Source organism: Trichomonas vaginalis, chromosome IV (assembly GCF_026262505.1).
Source record: "Trichomonas vaginalis G3 chromosome IV, whole genome shotgun sequence".
NCBI classification, from domain to species: domain Eukaryota; phylum Parabasalia; order Trichomonadida; family Trichomonadidae; genus Trichomonas; species Trichomonas vaginalis.
Genome location: NC_067206.1, coordinates 3,943,350 through 3,967,786, shown reverse-complemented (window position 1 = coordinate 3,967,786; position 24,437 = coordinate 3,943,350). Strand labels below are relative to the sequence as shown.

At 34.3% G+C, this 24,437-nt stretch overlaps 5 protein-coding genes and 9 pseudogenes across 14 annotated transcripts, besides 8 other annotated features; 6 read left to right on the top strand and 8 right to left on the bottom strand.

Moving 5' to 3' along the window:
• Window positions 1-20,193: part of a mobile genetic element that runs on past the window's edge.
• On the top strand, window positions 352-753 carry TVAGG3_0024980 (uncharacterized protein; the record flags this gene model as incomplete). The annotated part of the gene is made up of 1 exon (XM_051220264.1): window positions 352-753. The coding sequence occupies one exon, from the start codon at window positions 352-354 to the stop codon at window positions 751-753; it is 402 nt and encodes a 133-aa protein (XP_051105250.1).
• On the top strand, window positions 946-1,529 carry TVAGG3_0024970 (annotated as a pseudogene). The gene has a single exon. A coding segment is annotated over exon 1 (584 nt).
• Window positions 1,577-3,703, top strand: TVAGG3_0024960 (annotated as a pseudogene). The gene has a single exon. A coding segment is annotated over exon 1 (2,127 nt).
• TVAGG3_0024950 lies at window positions 4,158-4,867 on the bottom strand (annotated as a pseudogene). The gene has a single exon. A coding segment is annotated over exon 1 (710 nt).
• Window positions 4,944-5,483, bottom strand: TVAGG3_0024940 (uncharacterized protein; the record flags this gene model as incomplete). Its single annotated transcript, XM_051220263.1, has 1 exon — window positions 4,944-5,483. One exon carries the CDS (start codon window positions 5,481-5,483, stop codon window positions 4,944-4,946), a length of 540 nt encoding a protein of 179 aa, XP_051105249.1.
• TVAGG3_0024930 (uncharacterized protein) lies at window positions 5,511-5,900 on the bottom strand (the record flags this gene model as incomplete). The annotated part of the gene is made up of 1 exon (XM_051220262.1): window positions 5,511-5,900. The coding sequence occupies one exon, from the start codon at window positions 5,898-5,900 to the stop codon at window positions 5,511-5,513; it is 390 nt and encodes a 129-aa protein (XP_051105248.1).
• TVAGG3_0024920 lies at window positions 6,474-6,728 on the top strand (annotated as a pseudogene). Its single transcript has one exon. A coding segment is annotated over exon 1 (255 nt).
• TVAGG3_0024910 lies at window positions 8,772-9,466 on the bottom strand (annotated as a pseudogene). Its single transcript has one exon. A coding segment is annotated over exon 1 (695 nt).
• TVAGG3_0024900 (uncharacterized protein) lies at window positions 9,683-10,144 on the top strand (the record flags this gene model as incomplete). The annotated part of the gene is made up of 1 exon (XM_051220261.1): window positions 9,683-10,144. One exon carries the CDS (start codon window positions 9,683-9,685, stop codon window positions 10,142-10,144), a length of 462 nt encoding a protein of 153 aa, XP_051105247.1.
• Window positions 10,161-10,580, bottom strand: TVAGG3_0024890 (protein of unknown function, DUF4108 family; the record flags this gene model as incomplete). The annotated part of the gene is made up of 1 exon (XM_051220260.1): window positions 10,161-10,580. The coding sequence occupies one exon, from the start codon at window positions 10,578-10,580 to the stop codon at window positions 10,161-10,163; it is 420 nt and encodes a 139-aa protein (XP_051105246.1).
• On the bottom strand, window positions 10,617-11,202 carry TVAGG3_0024880 (annotated as a pseudogene). The gene has a single exon. A coding segment is annotated over exon 1 (586 nt).
• On the bottom strand, window positions 13,592-14,470 carry TVAGG3_0024870 (annotated as a pseudogene). Its single transcript has one exon. A coding segment is annotated over exon 1 (879 nt).
• TVAGG3_0024860 lies at window positions 15,226-18,465 on the bottom strand (annotated as a pseudogene). The gene has a single exon. A coding segment is annotated over exon 1 (3,240 nt).
• Window positions 18,937-19,606, top strand: TVAGG3_0024850 (annotated as a pseudogene). The gene has a single exon. A coding segment is annotated over exon 1 (670 nt).
• Window positions 20,093-20,193: a terminal%2Cinverted (terminal inverted repeat of Maverick-3 transposon ID:TVAGG3_0024840).
• A 457-nt stretch (window positions 20,194-20,650) lies between these two features.
• Window positions 20,651-20,688: a mobile genetic element.
• Window positions 20,651-20,688: a terminal%2Cinverted (terminal inverted repeat of Banshee-A3 transposon ID:TVAGG3_0024830).
• Window positions 20,689-21,864: 1,176 nt separating this feature from the next.
• Window positions 21,865-21,901: a mobile genetic element.
• Window positions 21,865-21,901: a terminal%2Cinverted (terminal inverted repeat of Banshee-A3 transposon ID:TVAGG3_0024820).
• Window positions 21,902-23,909: 2,008 nt separating this feature from the next.
• Window positions 23,910-23,947: a mobile genetic element.
• Window positions 23,910-23,947: a terminal%2Cinverted (terminal inverted repeat of Banshee-A3 transposon ID:TVAGG3_0024810).
• Window positions 23,948-24,437: the final 490 nt, after the last annotated feature.

Genomic DNA, 24,437 nt, shown 5'->3' with positions numbered 1-24,437 from the left:
TTGGTTTACATTTTTTGAACGCAGATAGTTTTTTACATCATCTGATTTGAAAGAACTTTCACAGTCAGATGTCAGTTTTGTTGGATGGTATTTGTCAACGAATATTGTCAAAGCTGCAATCTAAAATATTTTTGGACTGTAATGGTATGGCTTCACAGTATCTTGTGTTTTGACCGACAAATATTAGCCAGTATGGTGGTCCATCTTCTCTATACCTCGGAATGTTTTCCAAGATATCCATAAACCAAGCATTTGGTGTTGAACTAAAGATTTTTATCATGAGTGCTTTCTTTGTTGCCTTAGAAACATAGGGGTCCTTGTTTGGATTCGTCATTTTTTAACCCATAAGAAATGGGTTTATTTGGCGCATTAGCAGGAGTTGCATCCAGATTTTTGCCCGCAGTGGGAACAATAGCCAGAGGTGTATTTGGAGTTGGAAGGAAGATTTTGAGTACATTAGGTATACTTAAAGAGAAAGCACAACCTATTATACAAACTGTACAGAAAGGTTGGGATGTAGCACGAGATGCAGCAAATCTTATTCCAAATCCTGAAACAAGAGGAAAAGTTCAAGGATGGATGGACAATGTAGGAAGACAAGCAGGAAACTATTATAACAAAGCAAATGACTACTATAACCAAGCAGGACACTATATGGACCAAGGTGAAAGATTCTTTAACAGAGGATATAACCATGCACAACAGTGGGTAAACAATAACCAACCTCAACCGCCTCAAACGTGGGGAATGTAAAGTTTTTTACTGAGATGAAATGAACAATACAGCATTGAGACAAATGGGTTCAAGATGGATTTGTCGACTTCCAGCAGTTACACAACGTGTTTGTCAAGTTCTTCCTATACCTCAGGAAGTTTTAGACCGACTTAAAAAAACCTAAACAACCAGTTGAAAACAAACCAAACTAAAATTTTTTACTGAGATGAAATGACCGAAGAAGTTGAAACGGTAGATTTGACACCACAAACAAAAAGTTCAGAACCATTGTCAAAACCTGTCAAAGAACTTACAGATGAAGAGAAAAATTCAATAATAGAAAGTGCCAGGTCTGGAAATACAAACCCTAACTATAAAGTCACTTTTCATAGAAATGGAACGGCTAGTATCTCAAAAAAGAAACAGACTCTCACAAATAAAATATTGAAGTCTGAAGGAGCTTTCGAGACAACAGATGGAAAAGTTTACTTCACTGACCAACAGTTCATTATAGAACATCTCATTGACTTAGAGTCGAAATATTCTAAACTTTACAACAAACACAAAAAGTTGAAAGGAAAACAAAAACAAATGGCATATGATATTTATGAAGATGTTGACGACACAACTGTTCCTGCAAGTGAGTAAAGTCAGAGGAACCGAAAAGTGACGAAAAACCGATAGAAGAAGAAAAACCAAAAACTGAAGATAAACCAAAACCAAAGTTTAGTTTCCAAACTAAACCAAGTCAACCTTCATTAGCTGGTATGGGTTGGCGTCAAAGACTTATGGCAGCAGGCGGTTATGTAAAGTAAAGAAAAAAACATATTTTTTTATTTTTATAAAAATGCCCCCATATAGAATGGATAGAAAGTCTGCTAGAATAAAAGCAGAGTTAGAAAGATATGGTTGGAGAGTTTCGAAGAAGTTTAAATATAGGAAGGGAAGACCCATAAAAGTCTATGACAAATTGTCTGGTCTTCGCTACGAAATGGATTTGGAAACAGCACGTGCAATTATCCAAACAGACTAGAGAGGTTAGAAGAAGAACGTCTTATGGACATGCCTTTCGATGTTAGTGAACCTCAAGTTGAAGGACACGACGGCTTTGCCAGATTCTACTGGAAACATGACGAACAATTGCATCCTTTGAGAAGGAAAAAAGGAAAAGGTGAAGACGCACATGCTCCCATGGAAAGAACAAGATATGCATATGAAGTATCGTGAAGTTAGAAGTCAAATTACATCTGGTCGAACCTTTACAGTAAACTTTGACGAAGGAAAGAACAAAGAAGGCTTCATGGGTGTACTTGCTGCATACAAGACGGAAATAAGAAAGGATACAATCTCAGATTGACCATAACAGATTTGGATGGTCACATTTACTATGCACATGGCAATGACAAACAGCTGCAAACTTCTTGACGCTTTCAAGACTACAAAGAGAGAACAAATGGTTGACTCCGACTCAGACATTTTGAATGCAATTGAAGGAATTGCAAGTGTCAAGTTCGAATGGTACCAACCTAACCCTCAAGCAGTCAGACAACATGCTGGATACTTCCCGTTCATAAATAAGTCTGACATTGACTTGACAAGGTATGGAATTTACAATTCAATTGAAACAATTGTCAATGAACCTTGTATTCTTACATGTCTCAGGAACTCTGGTCTTGTTACAGATGAGAAGATGAAGTATCTTGAGTCATGTGTGAAGACAAGGTACATTCTCAGAGGTCAATTGGCAAAAATTGCACCGTTGGCAAATGTCAATATCCGAGTCAACATACCTACAGCTAAAGGTTCTTCACATGACGACTATGTTGTTGACAATTACCATGGTTGAAGATTGTAATTGTCCACAACCACTTCATGTTGAACGAAAGTCTTACAAACCCATTGTTCGGAAAAGGCAAGTGCAACATTGTCAGAGCTGTAAACATTCTTTTCGAGAAAGGTTTGTTGGAACCAATTCCAGATGACAAGCTGACAGAAACTTTTGTACCAAAAGACGAAACAAACTTTTCATTGTTAGCAAGACCAAAAGTTGTTCCAGACAAAGTTCTAGTACAAAAGAAGTACACTTCCAAAAGGAGTTGGATTGTTCGGATACCAACCTGAACCAGAAGAACTTCCAATGAGGTTGCAAGAACTTCAAGATGCTATAAACAAACTTCCATTGAGACATCCAATTGACGTCAAATTGTATTGGAGAGCATCTGAGTTAGGTCAGAAGGTTTTATATGAAACAGGTTGCTTCGACGATGTTTATGAGATAACAGGAGAAGTTTCTCAGAAGATAAGAGACTCACTTGAATTTCCACAAACTGGACCAATTGGTTGCGACAAGTTCGACTCAGATGAAAAGATATACTATGTCGACCTTAACGCTGCATACATGAGGTTTGTCCAATATATTCCGACTGGAATTCCAAACGAAGATGGTGAGTTCCCAGGAAGGAACTATACAGTTGGAAAAGTCATACAACAACTGTATGATATTAGGAAAGCTTCAAACCCCAAACTTGCAATGACACTCAAATTGCTTATGAATTCGACATGGGGATATTCCATTAAGAAACCTCAAGAGATGAAGAGTAAACATTATGAGAAGGTCGACAACTTTGTTGAAAGGTTTTCTCCTTTTGTTTTGAAGTACGAATTCACTCAAGGTCAAAGTGGCTTAGTAACCACATTAAAACCTATTGTCGAACATTGGTCTTACCCTCAGTTCGCAAAGGCAGTCCTTGACAACTACAACAAATTCTTCTCCGAAGTCAAATCCAAAGTGAAGGTTTACTATGAGAACATTGACGCACTCATGACGAACGAAGAAGGGTACAACAAACTCATTGAAATGGGCATGGTCGGTGAAAAGATGGGTCAATTCAAATTGGACAAAATTTTCACCGAAGTTCATGTAATATCGAAAAGGAAGTACTGGGGTGTTAAAGAAGATGGTGAAATAGTTAAACATTGCATGAAATAAAAAATTTTTATTCGAATTTGAATCGGACAGGTCGAGTTACACCATTCTTGGTCTCAAACTCATATATAACCTGTTTGTCTGTATTTTCGTCGACTATGGCACGAGACACAAACATTGACCAAACGGACAAAAAGTGTCATTTCGATGGTCACGCAGCCAATCGCATTCGAGCACTTCGAAGAAGCCTTACGTTCCAAGGGAGAGGGTGTCTGGTGCAAGGGAGAGGTCATGAGACTCTACGAGCAGTACATCCTCAATGCCTGGGAGGACAAATCGTCCTTGGATTGGCAATTCTACCAACTTCTCTGGGACGACCTCCTACGCAACTGGGATGACGAAAGAGTCCAATTCAGAGGTCGGGAACTAATTTTGCAAATTACCTTAATTTACATACTTATCCAAATAAACCCTAAATTTACTCGGGGTTTCCCCCTAAAATAAAATTTTTTTACTCTTAGAACCACTCGAGGTTCTCCTTACGGTTGTTGAGCTTGTCACCGTCAATGTGTCTGACCTCGTCTTCTTGTCTGGATTTGGAACCCATTGAATTGCGACAAGCTTGCCCATGGAGATTGAACCGCGATTCCGAAGGTTAAGGTTCAAGTGTCCCAAGTTGTTGAGGACTGGGGTAAGAACCTTGCCTGTCTCCTTGTTGCGGATTTGGTATGGGTAGGGTTGGGAAATTTCGTAAGCGTCATCGGCAACAAGGGTTGCCCAAACTTCCTCTTCTTCGTGTTTCTCTTCTTCCTCTTCTTCCTCTTCTTCTTCGTGTTTCTTTTCTTCCTCTTCTTCCTCGACAATTCCTTCTTCAATTTGGTACTCACGAATTACGGTGTTGGAGGTTCTGTCCTTTCCGAGTACCTTCCAGATGGCGTCTATCTCTTCGAAGAAACGGTAGATGAGTCTGGCAAGGTCTCGGTTCTCTCTCGCGTAAATGCGCAAGGTTTCCGTCAAATCATTCAGGCATTTCTCATTGGAAGCTTGGTTCATGAGGACATCGGCTTTGAGCTTGGTCATCTCTTCCATAAGACTACTTTGGAGAGTCTTAACGGTGTTTGTCAGATGAGCTTTCAAATTCAAAATTTGAATTTGAACTGGGCGCTTGTCTGGCAACATTGAAAGGACATCTGCCATTGTGTTCGGCTTCGGTGCTTGTTCGGACATCGAAAAAATGAAGTGGTTTGAGAATGACGGTTTTACTTCAAAAAGCTTGTTATGACGGTTAAGTCATACAACAAGTTTAAAATAATATCTTGTTCTTCTTCTGAACGTTTGTTGTCTCTTCCGATAAAAGTTTCGAACATGAGAACCAAAAAACGTTTTTTGAGATTGCGGAAGAGTTCAGGCAAACGTTCATATTCTGGATATGTTGGGAGCAGTTCAAACATCTGAGCTGACTTTCGGACAAAATTGGGACAATGTCAGAAAATTCATCTTTGGTCGGACTGCTTGAAGGTAAGTCCCTTACATGTAAGTAGCTCTGGTAAAGTCTTCTCATTTCTGCTAACTTTTGGAGTATAGCTTCGTAGTTTAGAAGTTTTAATTTTAATTGTCTTATTCCACTCTTGACTTCTAAACGGTAAGTATCCATGAGGTCAAGAGTAGCTTTGGTAGCTTTAAGTGGAGCTATCTGTTCCTTGACTTCTGCAATTTTGGTTGCAATTGTGGTTTGAGCTCCTTCAAGTTCGCCGTCTATGTCGTTCTCAACGCCTTCAACCATGGCTTGAAACTCTTCATCGGTCCATTGAGATTGGTGTGGGACGAATTTAACTTGCTTCATTCAAAAAATGAAAAAAAATGTTTTTACTCAAAACGTTAAGGTTGACTGAACTGGTTGGATGTCGCCTTCACAGGTTATGTAGAACGGCTGACCCGAGAAGTGAAGGAGAGACTGAATTGCCAATTTCATATGGGGTAGGGGGTTCTCCTTGTTTGGTATTTTTATCCAAGGACGTTTGTTTAGGAACTTAACAAGAGCTTCTCTTTTGGCGTCCTTTATGCCATCGTAGGCTGTCCCGTCTGGTATTTGAATTGGAATTCCAGTCGAAGTCTCGAGCTGAAGTGTAGACCTTCCAGAAATAGTGGTGAACTTGACCTTGGGCTTCATTACCCTGCGCAAGTACTGCTTAACAACTTCATTTATCTCTATAAGGTAAATTGCCTCGTCAAATCCTTCTGGTATTCCGAGTCCTTCCATCCGACAGGAAAATATTTTCCCGACAACTGGAAAAAATTTTCCCGACGACAGGAAGGACTCTTCCAGTTGTCCGTCCGTAAACCATTCAAATTTTCGAAAATTGAGAACTTTTGGTCGAACTTCAGAAAAAGTTTTTCCTTCCGACAGAAAAAGTTTTTCCTTCCGACAGGAAAGGTTTTTCCTTCCGACAGGAAAGGTTTTTCCTTCCGACAGGAAAGGTTTTTCCTTCCGACGGTTAAGCCACAAACAGATGTCCGACGTCCCACCAACCGAGCCCATTCCCAAACCAGAAGAACCTAAAGCTGCAGCCACAACAGTCTCCTCAGCAACCTCAGTTCCAGCAAGTCCCTCCGATTACTACCAATTTCCACCTCAAGTTACTACCCACCACAAGGCTTCCCGAACTACCCTCCTCTGCCTATGCCTTACTTCCCCAACCCTTGGATGTTTATGCAAAACTCCCCCCAAATTCCAATTCCAATCTCAATCCAAGAGAGACCAAGAGTTCGAGAAGGTCTGAACCGCTTACGCAAAGAGTATGCCACAGCCCCTATGGAAGACGACAGGCTTTCAGTCTCTTCCCTCAAATCGACCGATTCGACTCGTACCACAGATTCGGTTCGTGACCGTGAAGACTACCTCAAGCAGTCTGAGAGACTCTTCATCCTACAACCATTTACAGTTGGAGCTCTCAAGAACATGCGCAATTACGAAGGTCAGACACCAGCTGGAGACCGCAAAACAGACGTACTCGCAAGAGCAGTCCAACTGGTCAAGACAAAGACTGAGATAGTCGACTTCATTCTTGCAGCTTGCCCATACAAGTAAAAAAATAAACAATTACGAGTTAAACTTTTTATCTTTCTTTTCTGAGTTGTTTAGAGCTGGTTTCTCTTGTAGGAACCTTTCGTACTCTTCCATGGTCATGTAATTGCGAATTTGTACGCAATTCCAGGTTCGTTGTTTTTGAACCTGATGTATGTAACGCTTCCATCCTCCTCAGGGAAGTAAGCTGCTAACATCTGACCAAGTTTTCTCGGTGACTCGGAGCTCATAAAAATGTCACTTTTTAAACGTTAAGTTTTTAGTCTTATTTTACCCTTTGTTTACCCTTTGTTTACCCTTTGTTTGTCAAGGTAGTATTGGAGTGCAATTTCTCCAAATTCTCTGTGTCGGAGTTCTTCAGCATTTTCCAAGGTGTACCTGGAGAACTCAAAGAAGTTGTCAAGAAGATACTGCCATGCTGCTCTTCTGAGTTCGTCGGTATTTTGGAAGTGTTGCACCTTCGAGTCTTCGGACATGAAAAAATGACACTTTTTCTATTAAACCGTTTTGGCATTTCTCATGAGTGAGTATAGTTCTGCCGAACCATTGGAAGAGAAGAAGTACCCTTGCTGGCAAAAGACAAAAATAGTTGCCTTAGTTGTCATTGCAATTGTACTCGTAATTGAATTCATTGTACTTCTCTTCACGTACATAAAACTCAAGGAATGGCATATGCTTTAAGAAGCTACCATCTTACTAAGACTAAACACTTACATTTTTCAAGCTTGACTTTTTACAATTTGAATTTTGTTGCTGAATTCAGCAAAAATAATGTTTATGTTAGAATGTTAGATCTAACATGTTTTCTAACACGTTTTCTAACATGGTCTAAAACTCTTGAATTTTCATGAATTTTCCCGAAATAAAAAATAAAATTAGTTTTATTTTTTATTTTATTTATTTTTTTTATTTTGTATAAAAGACATGATTTCAACAATCGGCACAACAACAATTCAAACAACTACAGCACCAAACTCGCTAGTTATGAATCCAACATCTATGTTAGTAGAGATGAAAAACTTCATTCCTTCTTCATATACTTTCGAAACAAAAATCCAGAAGATAAAGCAAGAACTTTTAACAAGTAATTTAGACTGTAGTGCGAAAGATGAAACAAATGAACAGTATCTTTATGAAATGCAGGACATTATTGACCATTTACCCAAATTGCCTGAAATCCAACAACAAAAACTAACCATTCCCGAATTTGACGAAATAGAAGTCAAAGCAACTGACTCAGTAGAAATAAAGAAGTTCATACGAAAGGTAAATTATGAATTCCTTGGTTTTCATTGCAACCATAAGGTTATGGACAAAGATTGCGACATGGTATATAAGAACATCTCTGACCTTTACAAATCCGAAGAATTTAAGACCTACGACAACTTTGTTTCATTAGTTGCAAAATGTGTTTGGGAAATAAGAGATAAAGATAGAAGAGGCAAAGTATGGAACGAACAAATAAGACCCGCTATGTTCGAGATGAAGAAAACCATTGACGCCTTAGTTGTTTTAGCAGGTAAGGTTTCAGAATATAACGCTAAAATGAACCCGCAATGTTCAAAATGTAAAGCAGCAATGAGGAAATATAACTACTCCGTCAAAGAGATAGAACGTATGCGAAACGACTATGCAGATTTAAAGAAAGAAGCAGAAAAGCCAGCAGAAGATAAAATGAACATGTTAGAATTTCTGAACAAAAACTATCCAACAGCAGAAGATTTCCTTCTATCTGACGTCAAGAAGAAGTATAAAGAAACTTTCGGTATCGTTAAAACTTTTGACATACTGACAGAAGAAATAGAAGCTACGAAATTGTTTAGAGTCATGAACCATCGCAACATATACCATGTAAAACGCTTGTAAATAGTTATGTTAGAAAACATGTTAGAAAACATGTTAGATCTAACATTCTAACATAAACATTATTTTTGCTGAATTCCGTATGAAATTTCATGAATTTCCTCATATGCTTGCTTCTCTCGGAAAACCGAGAGAAGAACAGCGAGTAGTGAAAAAACCCTGGTCGCCAAAACTCTTTATTTTTCAAGCTTGACTTTTTACAATTTGAACTTTGTTTGCGTAGATATGAATTCTGAAAGAAGTATGAGGGTCTTGTATGACTTTGTACTTCTCCCATAGTTCATGTCTGTCAAACTTACCTGCCATGGACTCTTTCATAAGTTCCATGAAATCGTCTTCGGACAATCCAGGGAAAAGTATAATGTCAGTAAGTATTCTTTTAACATCCTTACTTAAACTCTTTGCTGTCTGTACACATATTACGACTGAGATGTTAAAGTGTCTGAGCTTCTTAAGAATTCGACACATGTCTTGTTCTCTGTTCTTTAACAAAGGATGAGAAGCAAAGTCATCTAAGATAAGAAGACATCTATGAGGGTACGTTTCCAATCGTAAGATTGCAATTTCTTCGAAATGTATTCTATCTCTTTCTGTTTGTTTCTGAAGTGTTTCTTCTCTAATATTCTCTGCATTTCCTCATTTGGGTCTTTAAACTTCGAATTTATATACTCATTTATAGCATTATACTTCAAAACTCTTCTTTGGTACTTCTTTATCCAATCTAACAACTCAGTATCCTTTATACATACTAACTTAGACTTCTTTATAATATCTTTGAACGAATTGACGGTTTGGTCAAATTGACCAGAAGTACTACAAATAACAACTAACTCATAGAATGGGTTCTTCTCATCTAGTTCTTGTTGTTGTGCAGCCATTTTAAGATAAGTGAAAGTCTTACCCGACCCAGGTGGTGCAATTAGACCTGTTATACCATTCTGAGCAAATAAGAACTTTTCATGTATGGGTTTTATCTGAGCATTTTCTAACTTCCTCTTGTTCTTGTTTAAAACATTCTCAAATTTTTTGTCAATGTCAGCAAACTTTTTTTCTAACATATTTTTAGAAAAATTAAAATTTTTATCTTTTTGAAAATGTCTAGCGATTTCGCTATCTATATTCGAGACAAACTTTTCGACAGCAAAACATCTGTCGACCATAAAATCTTACATAGTGTAAACAAGAAAGGTGAATTTGTTCTAAAGTTCTGTTTCTGGGAATATGACAAGAACCATAAAACATTAAGCAGAGAAGTCTTAAAATTTGTCAATGACAGACTTGTTGACAGAGATGACGCCGATTGGAAAGATGAAGTCCAACAAAAGTTCTTAGAATGCAAAGAAGGCACATGCGCTGTTCTTGAAGATGAAATAGAAAACAGAATAGAAGAGCTATTAAAGGACAAAGAACTTTTACATAAATATGGTTCTGAGAAGTTTGACATAACTCCACCAGAAAAGAAGAAGAAGAGAGAAAAGAAAGAAAAGAAAGAAAAGAAAGTAGAAGAGAAGAAAGAACCTGAACCAGTTCCAGAGAAGGTGAGATATGACATGTAAAAATAAAATTTTATTTTTAGAACATTTCTGGGTCAATGTCAATGTTCTCTTCCTCTTTAGGGGCAAACACTGGCTTAGACTCTAAAATCTTTTTACCCAATTTACCTTGAACTTCAACTATCTTAGACTCATAATATTCATAGTCGTCTGCTTTCTTTGGTTCATAAGGTATAACAAGTTTGTATGCTTTGCCTTCTTCGAGTTTTGAGAACTTTCTGTCAAAATTTTCTTTGACTGCTAACAAACCTTCTATGTCTAAGTCTTCAAAAGTTGCACCACTTTTTCTAACAACAGCAAACTTAACTGGTGCAATGTTCCAAATTTTGTCAAATGTAGACTTTTCAAAATTGTAGAAGTAAACATTCAAATATGCGAATGGGTCTAGTTCTTCTTTAAGTCCTGACATGTACTTATTTACTGAGATGAATTTTGTCATCTTTTTTATCGGATAAAAAAATATTTTTTTTAAAATTTACTCAGAAAAATTTTTCTTTGTATATACACCATTCTGTACGTCTAAAAGATTTTTGACATTTGCCAAGAATGTTCGTTTAGACGCTGTCATATAACCATACTCTTGACAATACTGTTTATACGAATCGTACAATGACCTTTCATCTAAACACTCAAAGTCAGTTTCATCTATAAACAGTTCATATACACTCTTGTTTGCTTCTAACAACGTTTGTCTCTCTTCGGTATGTGGAATTTGTCTTGGATTGAACTTAGAAATATCTAATGTCATGAAATATGAGAACAAGTGGTTGTTAAAAAGTTAGGTGTTAAAGTTTCTGCTAAGTCGTCAAAATATTCTGTATCTTGCATATGAGCTTCTGACGTTCTGACAACTACATATCTTCTGTCAGAACTTTCTAACTTCATCGGAACAGCATTGTTTGAAACCATAATGAAGTTTGCAACATTTTCACAAACTCTTTGGTCTTTATACTTTCTTTCAACAACTCCAACTTTGTCTGTTATAAGACTCTTCAAAGCATCTGAGTTCAAAACTTTTGTTGTATCTATACTTTGAAGTTCATTGCAACTATAAGTTTCATATTCTCTATTGAGGAGTTAAATTTACCGCAGATGTTTTCTATGTTTGTCATATTCGGGTTCGAATAGCCTCTAACAGTTTGCACAAAATATCTGTAAAGAATGTGTTCTTACCTGTTCCTTGTTTTCCAATTATAATGAGAGCAGTTTCATTTTTAGCACTTGGATGTTGTAAGATGTTTGCAAACCAACATAAGATATACTCATAAACCTTTTCGTTTCCATTGCATATAATTTCTTTGACATGGTCTAACCAAGCTTCTATAATATTTTCTTTCCATTCTACTTGTTCATATTTATATCCAGTGAAGATAGAATAGAAGTTTGGAGAAGGTGTATAAAACTTTATACCTCGAACTGAAAAATCTTCAAGTTTTGACAATAAGATATCCCAAGCATCTAACATCTTCATGCCAACTTGTACGACTTTTATTTTCTTAAGTTTCTGTCTACATTCTTGTTCAGACACTATTGTCGCTTTAGGTTTGTTAAAGACAACATCCCATTCTTTCATGACATAACATTCTGGGGCAGAGTCAACATAAATGACTAAACGTTTCAAATTCTCGACTGCTTTGTTATAGTCTCTAAATGGACACATATTTCTGAATGCTTGGAAGTCATAAAAAATCTGAAACATCTATTCTGTACATTTTTATAAAAATAAAAAAAATATTTTTTTTATTCTTGACTTTGTTGTTCCATTTGTTGCATTTTGTTGTTCTTGAGCTATTTGTTGTTGAAGTTGTTCTTGTAATACAATACTTTCACCAGTTGCATCTTCCAATTCGAAACTTTCTGCCGTCATTGACAAATACATAGGACATAAAAGTTTTACAGGAACAAAGTTTGCGTCAACTAAGGTTAAGTTATGTTTGCTAAAGTGTTTGAGTTTACTAAAGCTGAAAACTCTGCATTCGAATGAACAATAGGCAAACCAGCAGAGAAAGTGTTGTTTATACGCATGAGTATCTTTTGGTCATAGTAGTTTCTGTCGACATTCGAATAGCACTTTGAACCTAAGTTTGAAACAATATATAAAATAGGTGTACTTAAAGTCAATGGAACAGACATTCCTTGTATGACACCTTTTCCTGTTATAGGAAATTGTTGGTAAGTAAAAACCAGATATAAGTTTTGTATTATAGCTCATATCGTTTATACTAAACTCAGTCGGACATCCAAACATAATGAAACCTGCTCTAGTTGCAGCACATGTTACATCCGTCCTTAAAGTATTAAATAAGTCAACAAAACCTGTTGGTGGTATATCTGAGTAAGTATCTTCAAAGGAGTATTTTTTACCATTCACAACAATAAAATCTTCTGGTGTCAAAAGAGCAAAACAGGCTTTAGTCGTCATCGTGTTTAAGGTCAGTTTACAATATCGTCCTTGAGGACTTTGTAAGTTTGTTGTTATAGAATTATATGACTCAGGGTTTTTAGTCGTAATAGTATAAACCACTATGTCTTCTGCCATTTACTTAGCACTAAATTTTAATGAAATGTTGTGGTCGTCAAATATTTTTATGACGTCTGGGAAACTATATTTTAAGTTCAACGTTTCACCTCCTTTCATAACGTATATCTTGTCAATGACATTATATGAAACACCACAGCAACAATGTCGGGTTCTATTTCTTTGATGTTTATATCGTCTGCCTCTGTCAAAAGTTTCAATAGTTCTTTCAAAACTTCATGAGGTGCAATGACATATGAGTTCACTTTTACAGGGTTGTGTTCGACCAAGTTTAACATTATACCTAAAGCTTGACAAATCTTCTCCTGAGTTTTAAGTTTGTCTTTAAGTTGTTGGTAGTCGTTTCGAATATCTGCAACAGAACTTAAGTCTCTGCTAACTTCAGGATATGGTTGTTCTTTTACAGGAACTATTGTTATACCATCTTCGTCTTCGTATGGTTTCCCCACTTCAACATCTCTTTCTTTGACATTGACAACAACACTTTGACTGTTTGTTTGAGTTGGTGAATTTAACTTCACATCTGCCACCGCCATTAAACCTTTTGAAACACTTACGCTTCTATTTTTCGGAAATGACATTTTACTTAGAATAAAAAGATGGACGTATTTGAGTATCTCTTCGAATTGAAGCAAACAAAGTTTACACACACAAACAATATAAATACATTGACAGAATAGTTCTTTATACAAACAATGGAAAATGTTATAGAATAGCAGTCTTTGCTGAACCAAAATATTTTCATAAAGCAAAGAAAGTTGGTATAACGAAATGGTGAAAGTTCTTGAAGCAGACAAAAATATAACAACAAAACTGACCGATATTTCTAAAGGTAAGTTTATAATACAATATTTATGTCAAAACTGGCGTACTGTCAATATTTGACGGAGAGAAGTCAGTTCAAGAACAACTTACTGACCTGCTGCCAAAATCTGCTCGATGGAAGCTGTCGTTATGCCAATCTGAGGAGCCCAGCAGGTTTCATCGAACGAATCTTCAAAAGAGCATCTTCCGTGAAAAGTGCTATTGGTTTTGTAAACTTCTTTGCTTTCAATTCATCTGGACCGTCTCTGTCACCAGTATATTGTATTTGAACTGTACCAACAGTTGAAATACCACCCATAAAGTCTTCTGAGTCAGCAAATGGAATGCCAAGCCAAAAGTTTGAACGGTCTCCATTTGTATATTGAGTTTTTTGACCTCCTGTATGAGTCCATACTTTCACATATGGCATAATAGAACTTTGCATTTCAGGGTTAATGGTTGTTGTGAAGTTGTTGTTAAAGTTCATAGCATCTAATGTCAAGTTGTATGACCTCATATCCTCAACTGTAGAATATTCTTCTCTTGGATAATATTTGCCATCTATGTTTATATGTATTTAATACCAGGGTTGTAGAAACAAGAATAGTCATTTATAGTTCGTCTGAACAGTACAAACATAGTATCTGCATGTTTCATTGCAGTTGTTAAGCAATATCTGTTCTTGCACCTGGGTCAGCACTTTGGTTTCCAACTTCACCTGCAAAGTCTTTGACAGATATTTGGTGTATAGGGAACATAAGTGGAACTGCAATATATTTGGCAGCTAAAGCATTTGAAATATCTGGGTCCAACATATAGACTGCAAGTCTGCTTTCTATTCTCTTGCATTCAAATTTTTCGCATGTGAACTTAACTGGGTCCCAAGCATCTCCAGCAGCATTGAAATAATAGTTTACTTCAGTGTTGAGGTTTGAGAAACCAAAGTCTAAGTCAACTTTGTTTTTGCAAAAGTCGGCGAATGACATTTTATTTGTTCCACTACTTCTGTAAGAGTGAATGGGTCTTGTGTTGGTGCAATGACTAAGTTATTTTTGCTTGGAGTAAGTTCGATAGAAATTTTTCCTGCCCAGTTTGGCAAGTATCTTAAAAACCTGAAGATGAGGAAAGATGACAAAGGAACTCTAAGTTTCAGTTTTACTTTGGTTACTGCTGCTGCAGTTTGTCCAGAAAGGTAACATAAACTCCTGGAACGTTAGGGTCAAGTCTTCTTATTTTCTCAATAGTTGCATACTGGTCTGTTTGTTCTCTAGCTTGTGGTTGTACTGAGTTTCTCAAAGCGAACCATTCATAGTTTGCCCATGTTACTGTTTGAACTAAGTCAGAGTTAGAATATATCTTATATCCCATGAAAACTTCTGGAGCATATTGGTATCCGACATAGAAAATTCCATTGCAACCTTTCTTGTCAGACAACTTGGCAGAAGGTTTTATTTCAATGTCTTGTTCCACGTATAAGAATGAGTTGTCAATAGAAATATATGAAACCTGTCGCAAGCAATATCTACTGTTGTTGAAGAACCTTCTCCAAACTCACCTACGTTTCCATAAGAAACAGCAGTTGTATATTCGTAAGTTCCAGGAACTATTTCTGACCTTCTAATGGCATTGTCGCATTCGTTATACCATTCGGAAACATTTCCATTCATAGCATCCAAAACTGTTGGCGTTATATTCTGAGCGGCGTACATTTCATATGAGTAAAAATATAGAATAGTTGGATTTATATGTCATAATAGAACCCACGTGGACCAAGCTTTACTTTCTTCCTGACTGAGTTTTTAACTCTTCTTTTTCCTTCATTGCCCTCTGCTTGAAGTTGTTGCATCTTTGCATTATGTTCATCTAGTATGTTGCAAATTTCCCATGTCCTTTTTGCCTTTTGGCTCTGGTCGCCCATCTCAGGTAACCTATATCCTAGAAAGAGTTTGTCATAGTTGTATTTGAGTCTTCGCGTATTGTTTGCATGACTCTTTCCTGAGTTTCCGGTTCAAGCTCTTCAAACAGTGCCTGTCCATATGGAATATGCTCGTTTCCAAATATATGTTTTTGTAGCCATTCTGGTTTTCTTTCCATGTTACCAACTATATCTTTTGTGAATGGGAAAGCTTTTACCCAATCTTTCAGTCTTGCGTCGTTTATTTCTGTAGTTGGTTTTATTTTGTCAAGGAACATGTTTTTCAATACTAACATTTCATTTGGTACTGTCCATTTGAGTTTTCTTAAATATTCATCCCTTCTCGGTTCATTGTCTGCAAAGTAAGTTTTTATGACATTTTGTAAACTTTCGTTTGCAAGGTCATGTACAATAGGTTCTCTTCCTTCTCCTCCCTAACTTTCTTTCTAAACTCTTCACCAAATATACCATCTCTATGGTTCTGTGTAGTTCTTTGAGATAAATGTTCTAGAACGTCAGGTGTTATATTTCCATCAGCCATGTTCATTTCATACTGGTCCAAAATATCTGCATCTTTCAATCTTTCAATGGCATTAAAGCCGCGCTGAAAATACCAGCTATATCTGGTTCACCATTGACTTCCATTGCGTCTACAACTTCTTGGAATTGTGGTTGTAAGTTTATGAACCACCTATCCGGGTTAGCTTTATGACCCCATCTCATTGTAGTTCCATCGTCTGCAGAAACAAAAGTAGGTTTGTTTCCATCTTGGTTAGGTTCTGAATGAACTTTAAACAATGTTTCATTTCTATATGTTTTCTTGAAATTTAACCTTTTATTTCACCGAGTTCATCCGAAGATTGAACGTTAAATGCTCGTAAGTAAAAAGGGTTGTTGTATTTGTGTACATTTTTTTTCAGTTCTTCCATTCTATGCTGAATATTTTCATCTGTGTTGGAGTCTTTTGTATGTCGGCAAACATTTTTCGATATTCTTCTACTATGTCAGCCGAATTTTTTTTAGACTCTTGGAAATATTCCATATTCTCCGCATACTCTTGTTGAGGGTCAAGATTTTTCGGCTGTTCCAAATCTTCATCTAGTTCTGTGAAGTTAGTTTCCAAAGGAGTGACTTGTTCGTTTCCTTCAGGCTCTTCTAGCTGTTGTTGCTGAACTATTTCTTCCATGTCTGGTTGTATCTGAACTTCTTCCTGTGGAGTTTCTTGTACCTCATCTGCTGGCATTTCATATATTCCGAGACCGTTTTCAACAATTTCCCTATCTACGTCATCCGCATTCATAAGCTTTTGTTCTTTCGTTCCGTCTCTATTTTTTACGCGTTTCATGACGAAAGTTGAATTGTCATTTAGCTCTGACATCAAATATCTCGGAGTAAATTCATCCATGTCATTTGGATGATATGCTATTAAATCATATCCCTTAGCGAGCTTGTATTTTCCAGGTTTGAGATTATATCCGTTTTGGTGCTGAGCCATAAAGCTAAATAGGTTCGGGTCAGTATTTCCATCCTTGAACTTTCCAATAGCTTCTTTATATCTGTCACTAAAGTCAACAGTATCTGGGAAACCACACTCTTCTTTAAGCATTTTTAAGAATTCTTGGTTTCCTTGTTCTCTACTTCTTTTATGTCCTTGCTCTGTTTGTGGTTGTTGTTGTGCAGGGTTTTGAACTGTTGGTTGTTGTGCTGGTTGTTGTGTTGGTTGTTGTGCTGGTTGTGGAGGTGGTTGTTGTGCTGTTGTTGTGTTGGTTGTGTTGGTTGTTGTGTTGGTTGTTGTGTTGGTTTTGGTGCATGCCTGTGTCTGTGTCCATGTGACGATGTAAATGTTTTAGGTAGTCCTGGTGCAGGTGCTTCTCTTGGAGGGTTTGGTGGTATATAAGTTCCACCAGCTGGCACATATGTTCCATCTGCAGCGTAATGTCCTACCTGACTTTTCGTTCTTAAGAAAGCATTTACTAGGTCTGTTTTGGTCTGTTGTAACTCTTTTTCTTGACTTTTCCACAACAGTTGCTCTAACGGCGTCATAGGCACTTTGAACTGCCTGTCTCGTTGCTGCATCTGTTATTTTCGTCATATTTTGTGCTACTTCTTTTAACTCTTTGTCGAAACCTTCAGACTTCAGTTTCTTTCCAGATGAGAAGTCGTTCACTTGTTTCACCTTACTATGAAGAGCTTCGAAGGCGTTCTTAAAGTCAGCATTTGTTAAAGCTTCATTTGAACTGTCTTCATCCGCTTGTATTTTTGTCCTTATTGACCCTATAAGCTGGGCTGCTTTAGCGTTGGCTTGGGCATCTAACCAGTCATTGTTAGCTTTTATATATTCTGCGCTTTTCATTGCCTTTTGCATGGCTGCGTCGTTATTTTTACTTTCTTGTGCTAAGTTTTCATACTGTACGGTTTGGTTTTGCAACTGTAAAAGTTTTTCTGCCTTTACATTTGCTTCAACTTCTTTTTTATACTCATCGCTATCCATATATGTCTTCAGGGCTTTTTGTTTTATCTCTTCATCTTTCAGTATTTTATATGAGTAGTATGGTTTTTCAAATTTATGACATCTTGTTCCATTTTTGCTACTTCTGCTGCTTTTTCTGACACTTTTTTCGCATATTCCTCTGTACTTAGTTCTTTCAGTTGTTCTTCTTTCTTCTTTTTCTCTACGTTTAACTCATTGAGTTTCTTTGTGTGTCTGTCATATTCTAGTTTCTTTTCGTTTTCACTTATTTGCTTCTGTATGTCTATGTTTGACTTTTTGACATCTGTTATTTGATTTTTGAGTGAACTCAAATTCATTTGACTTTGAGGGTTATAGGCTGTTCCGTCTGCAGCTCCACCATAGCCTGCCATTTTCGCTAAAAGTGCCGCTCTTAAACCTCCACTCTGTGCACCAACAACTCGGTTTAAAAGCATAGGATTGCTTGACATTTGTTGCAACATAGTGGGGTCATTCAGCATTTGTTGTTGCAACTGTTGTTGTGGTGTCAGTTTTACTATTGGATGTTTCAATGCTCTCTTCCTCTTACGTATATTCTTACGTAGCTTACGTGGCATTTTAAGTGAAGTTAAAAAGCGGTTTTTGACAGATGTTTATATGACACTTTTTGTTCAGCACAAAAAACTACTCGGTCAAAGTGTTGTCAGTTTTGTAAAATAACCGTCCTATCTCATTCTATAAGGGAAAAGGCTTCTCAAAGTATACTTCCTTGGAACGCCTGTAACTTTTCCTGTAGCGACGATAGACCCTTACTTGTCCGGACAAAGTTATACTATTTTGAGTGCTCTACAAAAAAGTCAACGGCGACGACTCTCAAAAACCGTTGTGTAAAAAGTTTTACCGTTGGACAAAAAAGTATATATAGAAAACAAAAAACGTTTATAGTTCATTCAATATTTGAGATGGAACGGTTTGCCAACGGTAACTATTAAATAAAATAAAAAAATAGAGGGGGTTACCGTTGACGAAAACGGTTTATTTTAAACTTTTCTATGAGTAGTCCGAAAAAAACAGTTCATTTTTGTCTAATGGAAGACCACAGTAGTAGCATGACTGACAATTCTTTACAAAAGCTCTTTAAAGGTCAAACACTTATATCTTCATACTTTACTAGTATGTCCAAAGAGGTTACACAGGTTTCAGTCCAATCAGACTCCAATCAGACACAAATTGAAGCTCAAATTCAACCAAAAGAAACTGCCGAAGTCGAACAAACTACAGAAGCTCAAGTTGTTTCAGTCCAATCAGACTCCAATCAGACACAAATTGAAGCTCAAATTCAACCAAAAGAAACTGCCGAAGTCGAACAAACTACAGAAGCTCAAGTTGTTTCAGTCCAATCAGACTCCAATCAGACACCAAACATACGCAAAGTTCAACTAAAAACTTACACTCCTACAGAACCAGAAGGTGTCTTCTCATTCTCAACAACAGAAGCAAGATATAGAAGACTCATTGCAGATTATCCAAACAATTTGTCCTTAACAGACAACAATGACTATGATAGATATTTCAAAAGTATAATAAAACCAGTCGAAACATTAGAAAACAAAGTTCAAAACCCGACAGTAATGGTTGACTTTTCTTGTCGAATTTGCCTTATGTTTCAACTATGATATCTCTTCAAGCAATTGACGAATTCATTTTGCTGTGAACCAAACTTAAGAGAACAGCTATATGAAACACTCAAAGACTTTCGCCCTTATCCTTTAACTTACAATTGGAAAGAAGATGAAAACAAACACGGTTCTTTCTCCTGGAATCTTTCCATTGTTGCTCCAGCTGGTGTAGCTGCACATCCATTCGAAATATATCCAAAATTGCATTACGAAAACAATATGCATATTATAACAACAGCCGCTTTAGATATTCCTGAACGGATACCAGATGGAGAAGAAGTTTCAATAATATCTGTTCAAGCAAACCGAGTTGCAATGCCACTTACAGTATGCAATTTCACTCACTCAAGCAGACAATTCTATCAAAATCTTGAGTTCGTTTTTACTGGCACAGCCAAAATGCTTCTCAAAAAACCAGAACAAACCAAAATAACCATCTTCTTATCTGGTTATTGTGAAGATGAAGACAATTCGGACGAAGAAGAAGAAGAGGAGGAAACAAGCGAAGACTCAGACGATATCCAGTTCATTTCCATCCGTAAAAAACATTAAAGCAAACATTTCAGAATAAAAACCTCATTTTATACTAAACATCTTCGGGGCTAGAGGGCACGAAGTGCCTGGAAGCCCACAATACCTTTTTTTTTTTTTTTTTTTTTTTTTTTTATATATGTATATATTTATATATGTATATATTTATATATGTATATATTTATATATGTATATATTTATATATGTATATATTTATATATGTATATATTTATATATGTATATATTTATATATGTATATATTTATATATGTATATATTTATATATGTATATATTTATATATGTATATTTTATATATGTATATATTTATATATGTATATATTTATATATGTATATATTTATATATGTATATATTTATATATGTATATATTTATATATGTATATATTTATATATGTATATATTTATATATGTATATATTTATATATGTATATATTTATATATGTATATATTTATATATGTATATATTTATATATGTATATATTTATATATGTATATATTTATATATGTATATATTTATATATGTATATATTTATATATGTATATATTTATATATGTATATATTTATATATGTATTGTTGTAAACAGAAATTCATCAAAAGTGACACCTCAGAAAAGCTAAACTATTGAATTTTTGGAACTTTTGATAGAGCACGTTTTTAAATATTAATTAAAGTAAATATATATTTTGTAAAGATTCTTTTTAATAAAAAATAAAATTTTGAAGAAGAACACAAAATCTTCTGAAAAATAATATCACATAAACTCATAATATTTTCTAATATATAACTATTTTATATAAAAATCAAATTCAATGATCTTAAAAGCGAAGGATAAACCTCAAAATTTACGAATATAATGAGTGGGAATATAATGCTTATCTATCATAAAACCATATGAAATATCAATTTTTGCTTTACGCCTAATTTTTGACGACAATTAGCAAAAATGTTAAATGTTAACACTCAGTCCATTTGAATATGAAAAATAAAATTGACTTTGATTAAATGTTTTTATTTATCATGCAATTCTTCTTGCGACCAAAGATTTGAATAAAATTTCAAAAAAAAAAGATAGCTTAAAAAATAATATACGGTAGGAGAGAGGGTCAAAGTTGCTATTTGTCACTTTTCCACAAGAATATAATGGGGAAAAAATATAAAACCAAAAATAATTGTTATAATTTAAATGAAGAAGTAATTTAAAACGATTTTATTTATGATCAAATTTTATATATTTTTTTTGGATCAAATCCATTTTAATAGAATTTATATACTATTCATCTATTAGTAAACACTACCGTATATTATTTTTTAAGCTATCTTATTTTTTGAACTTTTATTCAAATCTTTGGTCGCAAGAAGAATTGCATGATAAATAAAAACATTTAATCAAAGTCAATTTTATTTTTCATATTCAAATGGACTGAGTGTTAACATTTAACATTTTTGCTAATTGTCGTCAAAAATTAGGCGTAAAGCAAAAATTAATATTTCATATGGTTTTATGATAGATAAGCATTATATTCCCACTCATTATATTCGTAAATTTTGAGGTTTATCCTTCGCTTTTAAGATCATTGAATTTGATTTTTATATAAAATAGTTATATATTAGAAAATATTATGAGTTTATGTGATATTATTTTTCAGAAGATTTCATTCTATATGCCTATGAAAAGTACTCTCAAAACTAACTTTTTCCTAATTATAATTAAAACTAGAATATTGTATTAGGCTTAGTATTATTTCATTTTTCTCATTCAATTTAGAATTTACAAATGTCAAAAAATTGAGAGCTGTTACTTTTGATGAATTTCTGTTTATTACAATATATGTATATATTTATATATGTATATATTTATATATGTATATATTTATATATGTATATATTTATATATGTATATATTTATATATTTATATATGTATATATTTATATATGTATATATTTATATATGTATATATTTATATATGTATATATTTATATATGTATATATTTATATATGTATATATTTATATATGTATATATTTATATATGTATATATTTATATATGTATATATTTATATATGTATATATTTATATATGTATATATTTATATATGTATATATTTATATATGTATATATTTATATATGTATATATTTATATATGTATATATTTATATATGTATATATTTATATATGTATATATTTATATATGTATATATTTATATATGTATATATTTATATATGTATATATTTATATATGTATATATTTATATATGTATATATTTATATATGTATATATTTATATATGTATATATTTATATATGTATATATTTATATATGTATATATTTATATATGTATATATTTATATATGTATATATTTATATATGTATATATTTATATATGTATATATTTATATATGTATATATGTATATATGTATATATTTATATATGTATATATTTATATATTTAAAAGACGGTGGTTCACCAACATGATTATGAAAATGATGTCCATTTACAAATCTGTATTGATTAGATTTCATTTCAAAGGTAAAGTTAGCACTACAACTTCCCCATCTACAGTAATGTCTAATAATTGTTACTCCATCTGAATTCAAATGCGAATCTTTCCGATAATTGCAGTTAGCACGCATCTCTGCTTGAACTCCATATTGAAGATAATGAATGAAATCAATATATTGTTTTGTATCAGCAAGGGGTGCAGGAACGGATTGATTCATTTAAAAAATGAAAAAAGTGAGAATTGTAAATAATTAAGGTTAATATTGAATAAATAATACATCAAACTAGTTTTAGAGTTGATAGTAAGAAGCGAAGAACAGTACCAGTAAGATACAGCAGTAGTAGCTGCTTCATGCTGCATTGAGTATTGTTGAATAATTTGAAGTAGTGGTTTTTGAAATCAGCACCCCTATGAGAGCGCTGGCGACCGAAACACCACTAGTAAGATTGTGTATTAGAAACTGCTTCATGCTGTGTTGAGTAAGCTTCGATGTCTTTGTAGGATAGCTTTCTGAGAGCGAAACAAGATAGTGTTGAAAAAAAAATTTGAAAATCTGAGAGACTGTGCAAGAGCCAACGACCAAAACACTACAAGTAAGATACAGCAGTAGTAGCTGCTTCATGCTGCATTGAGTATTGTTGAATAATTTGAAGTAGTGGTTTTTGAAATCAGCACCCCTATGAGAGCGCTGGCGACCGAAACACCACTAGTAAGATTGTGTATTAGAAACTGCTTCATGCTGTGTTGAGTAAGCTTCGATGTCTTTGTAGGATAGCTTTCTGAGAGCGAAACAAGATAGTGTTGAAAAAAAAAATTTGAAAATCTGAGAGACTGTGCAAGAGCCAACGACCAAAACACTACAAGTAAGATACAGCAGTAGTAGCTGCTTCATGCTGCATTGAGTATTGTTGAATAATTTGAAGTAGGTTTTTGAATCAAGCCCCCCTATGAGAGGCTGGCGACCGAAACACCACTAGTAAGATTGTGTATTAGAAACTGCTTCATGCTGTGTTGAGTAAGCTTCGATATCTTTATCAAGACCACCTTTAAATTAACCACTCACATTTCACTGTGGTCATCTAATATTTGTAAATTTATGACATAAAATTATATATATGCAGGATCCCACCTATTACTTAATCTTTTTGGAATAAATGTTTTATAATATTTCGATTGATGTAATTTTTTGTATAAAAAAGTTTTTTATTATATTAAAAATATATTCGGTTAATGATATTATCTTTATAATTTGTAAATAAATCTAGTAATAAAATAACTTAATAGTTGGTGTGGGGGCTTGATCACTTTTTCAAAATTCTAGGTTTTTTCGTTGTAAACAGAAATTCATCAAAAGTGACACCTTCAGAAAAGCTAAAATATTGAATTTTTGGAACTTTTGATAGAGCACGTTTTTAAATATTAATAAAGTAAATGTATATTTTGTAAAGATTCTTTTAATAAAAAAATAAAATTTTGAAGAAGAACACAAAATCTTCTGAAAAATAATATCACATAAACTCATAATATTTTCTAATATATAACTATTTTATATAAAAAATCAAATTCAATGATCTTAAAAGCGAAGGATAAACCTCAAAATTACGAATATAATGAGTGGGAATATAATGCTTATCTATCATAAAACCATATGAAATATCAATTTTTGCTTTACAGCCTAATTTTTGACGACAATTAGCAAAAATGTTAAATGTTAACACTCAGTCCATTTGAATATGAAAAATAAAATTGACTTTGATTAAATGTTTTATTTATCACATGCAATTCTTCTTCTTGCGCAGACAAAGATTTGAATAAAAGTTCAAAAAATAAGATAGCTTTAAAAAAAAATATCTCTCT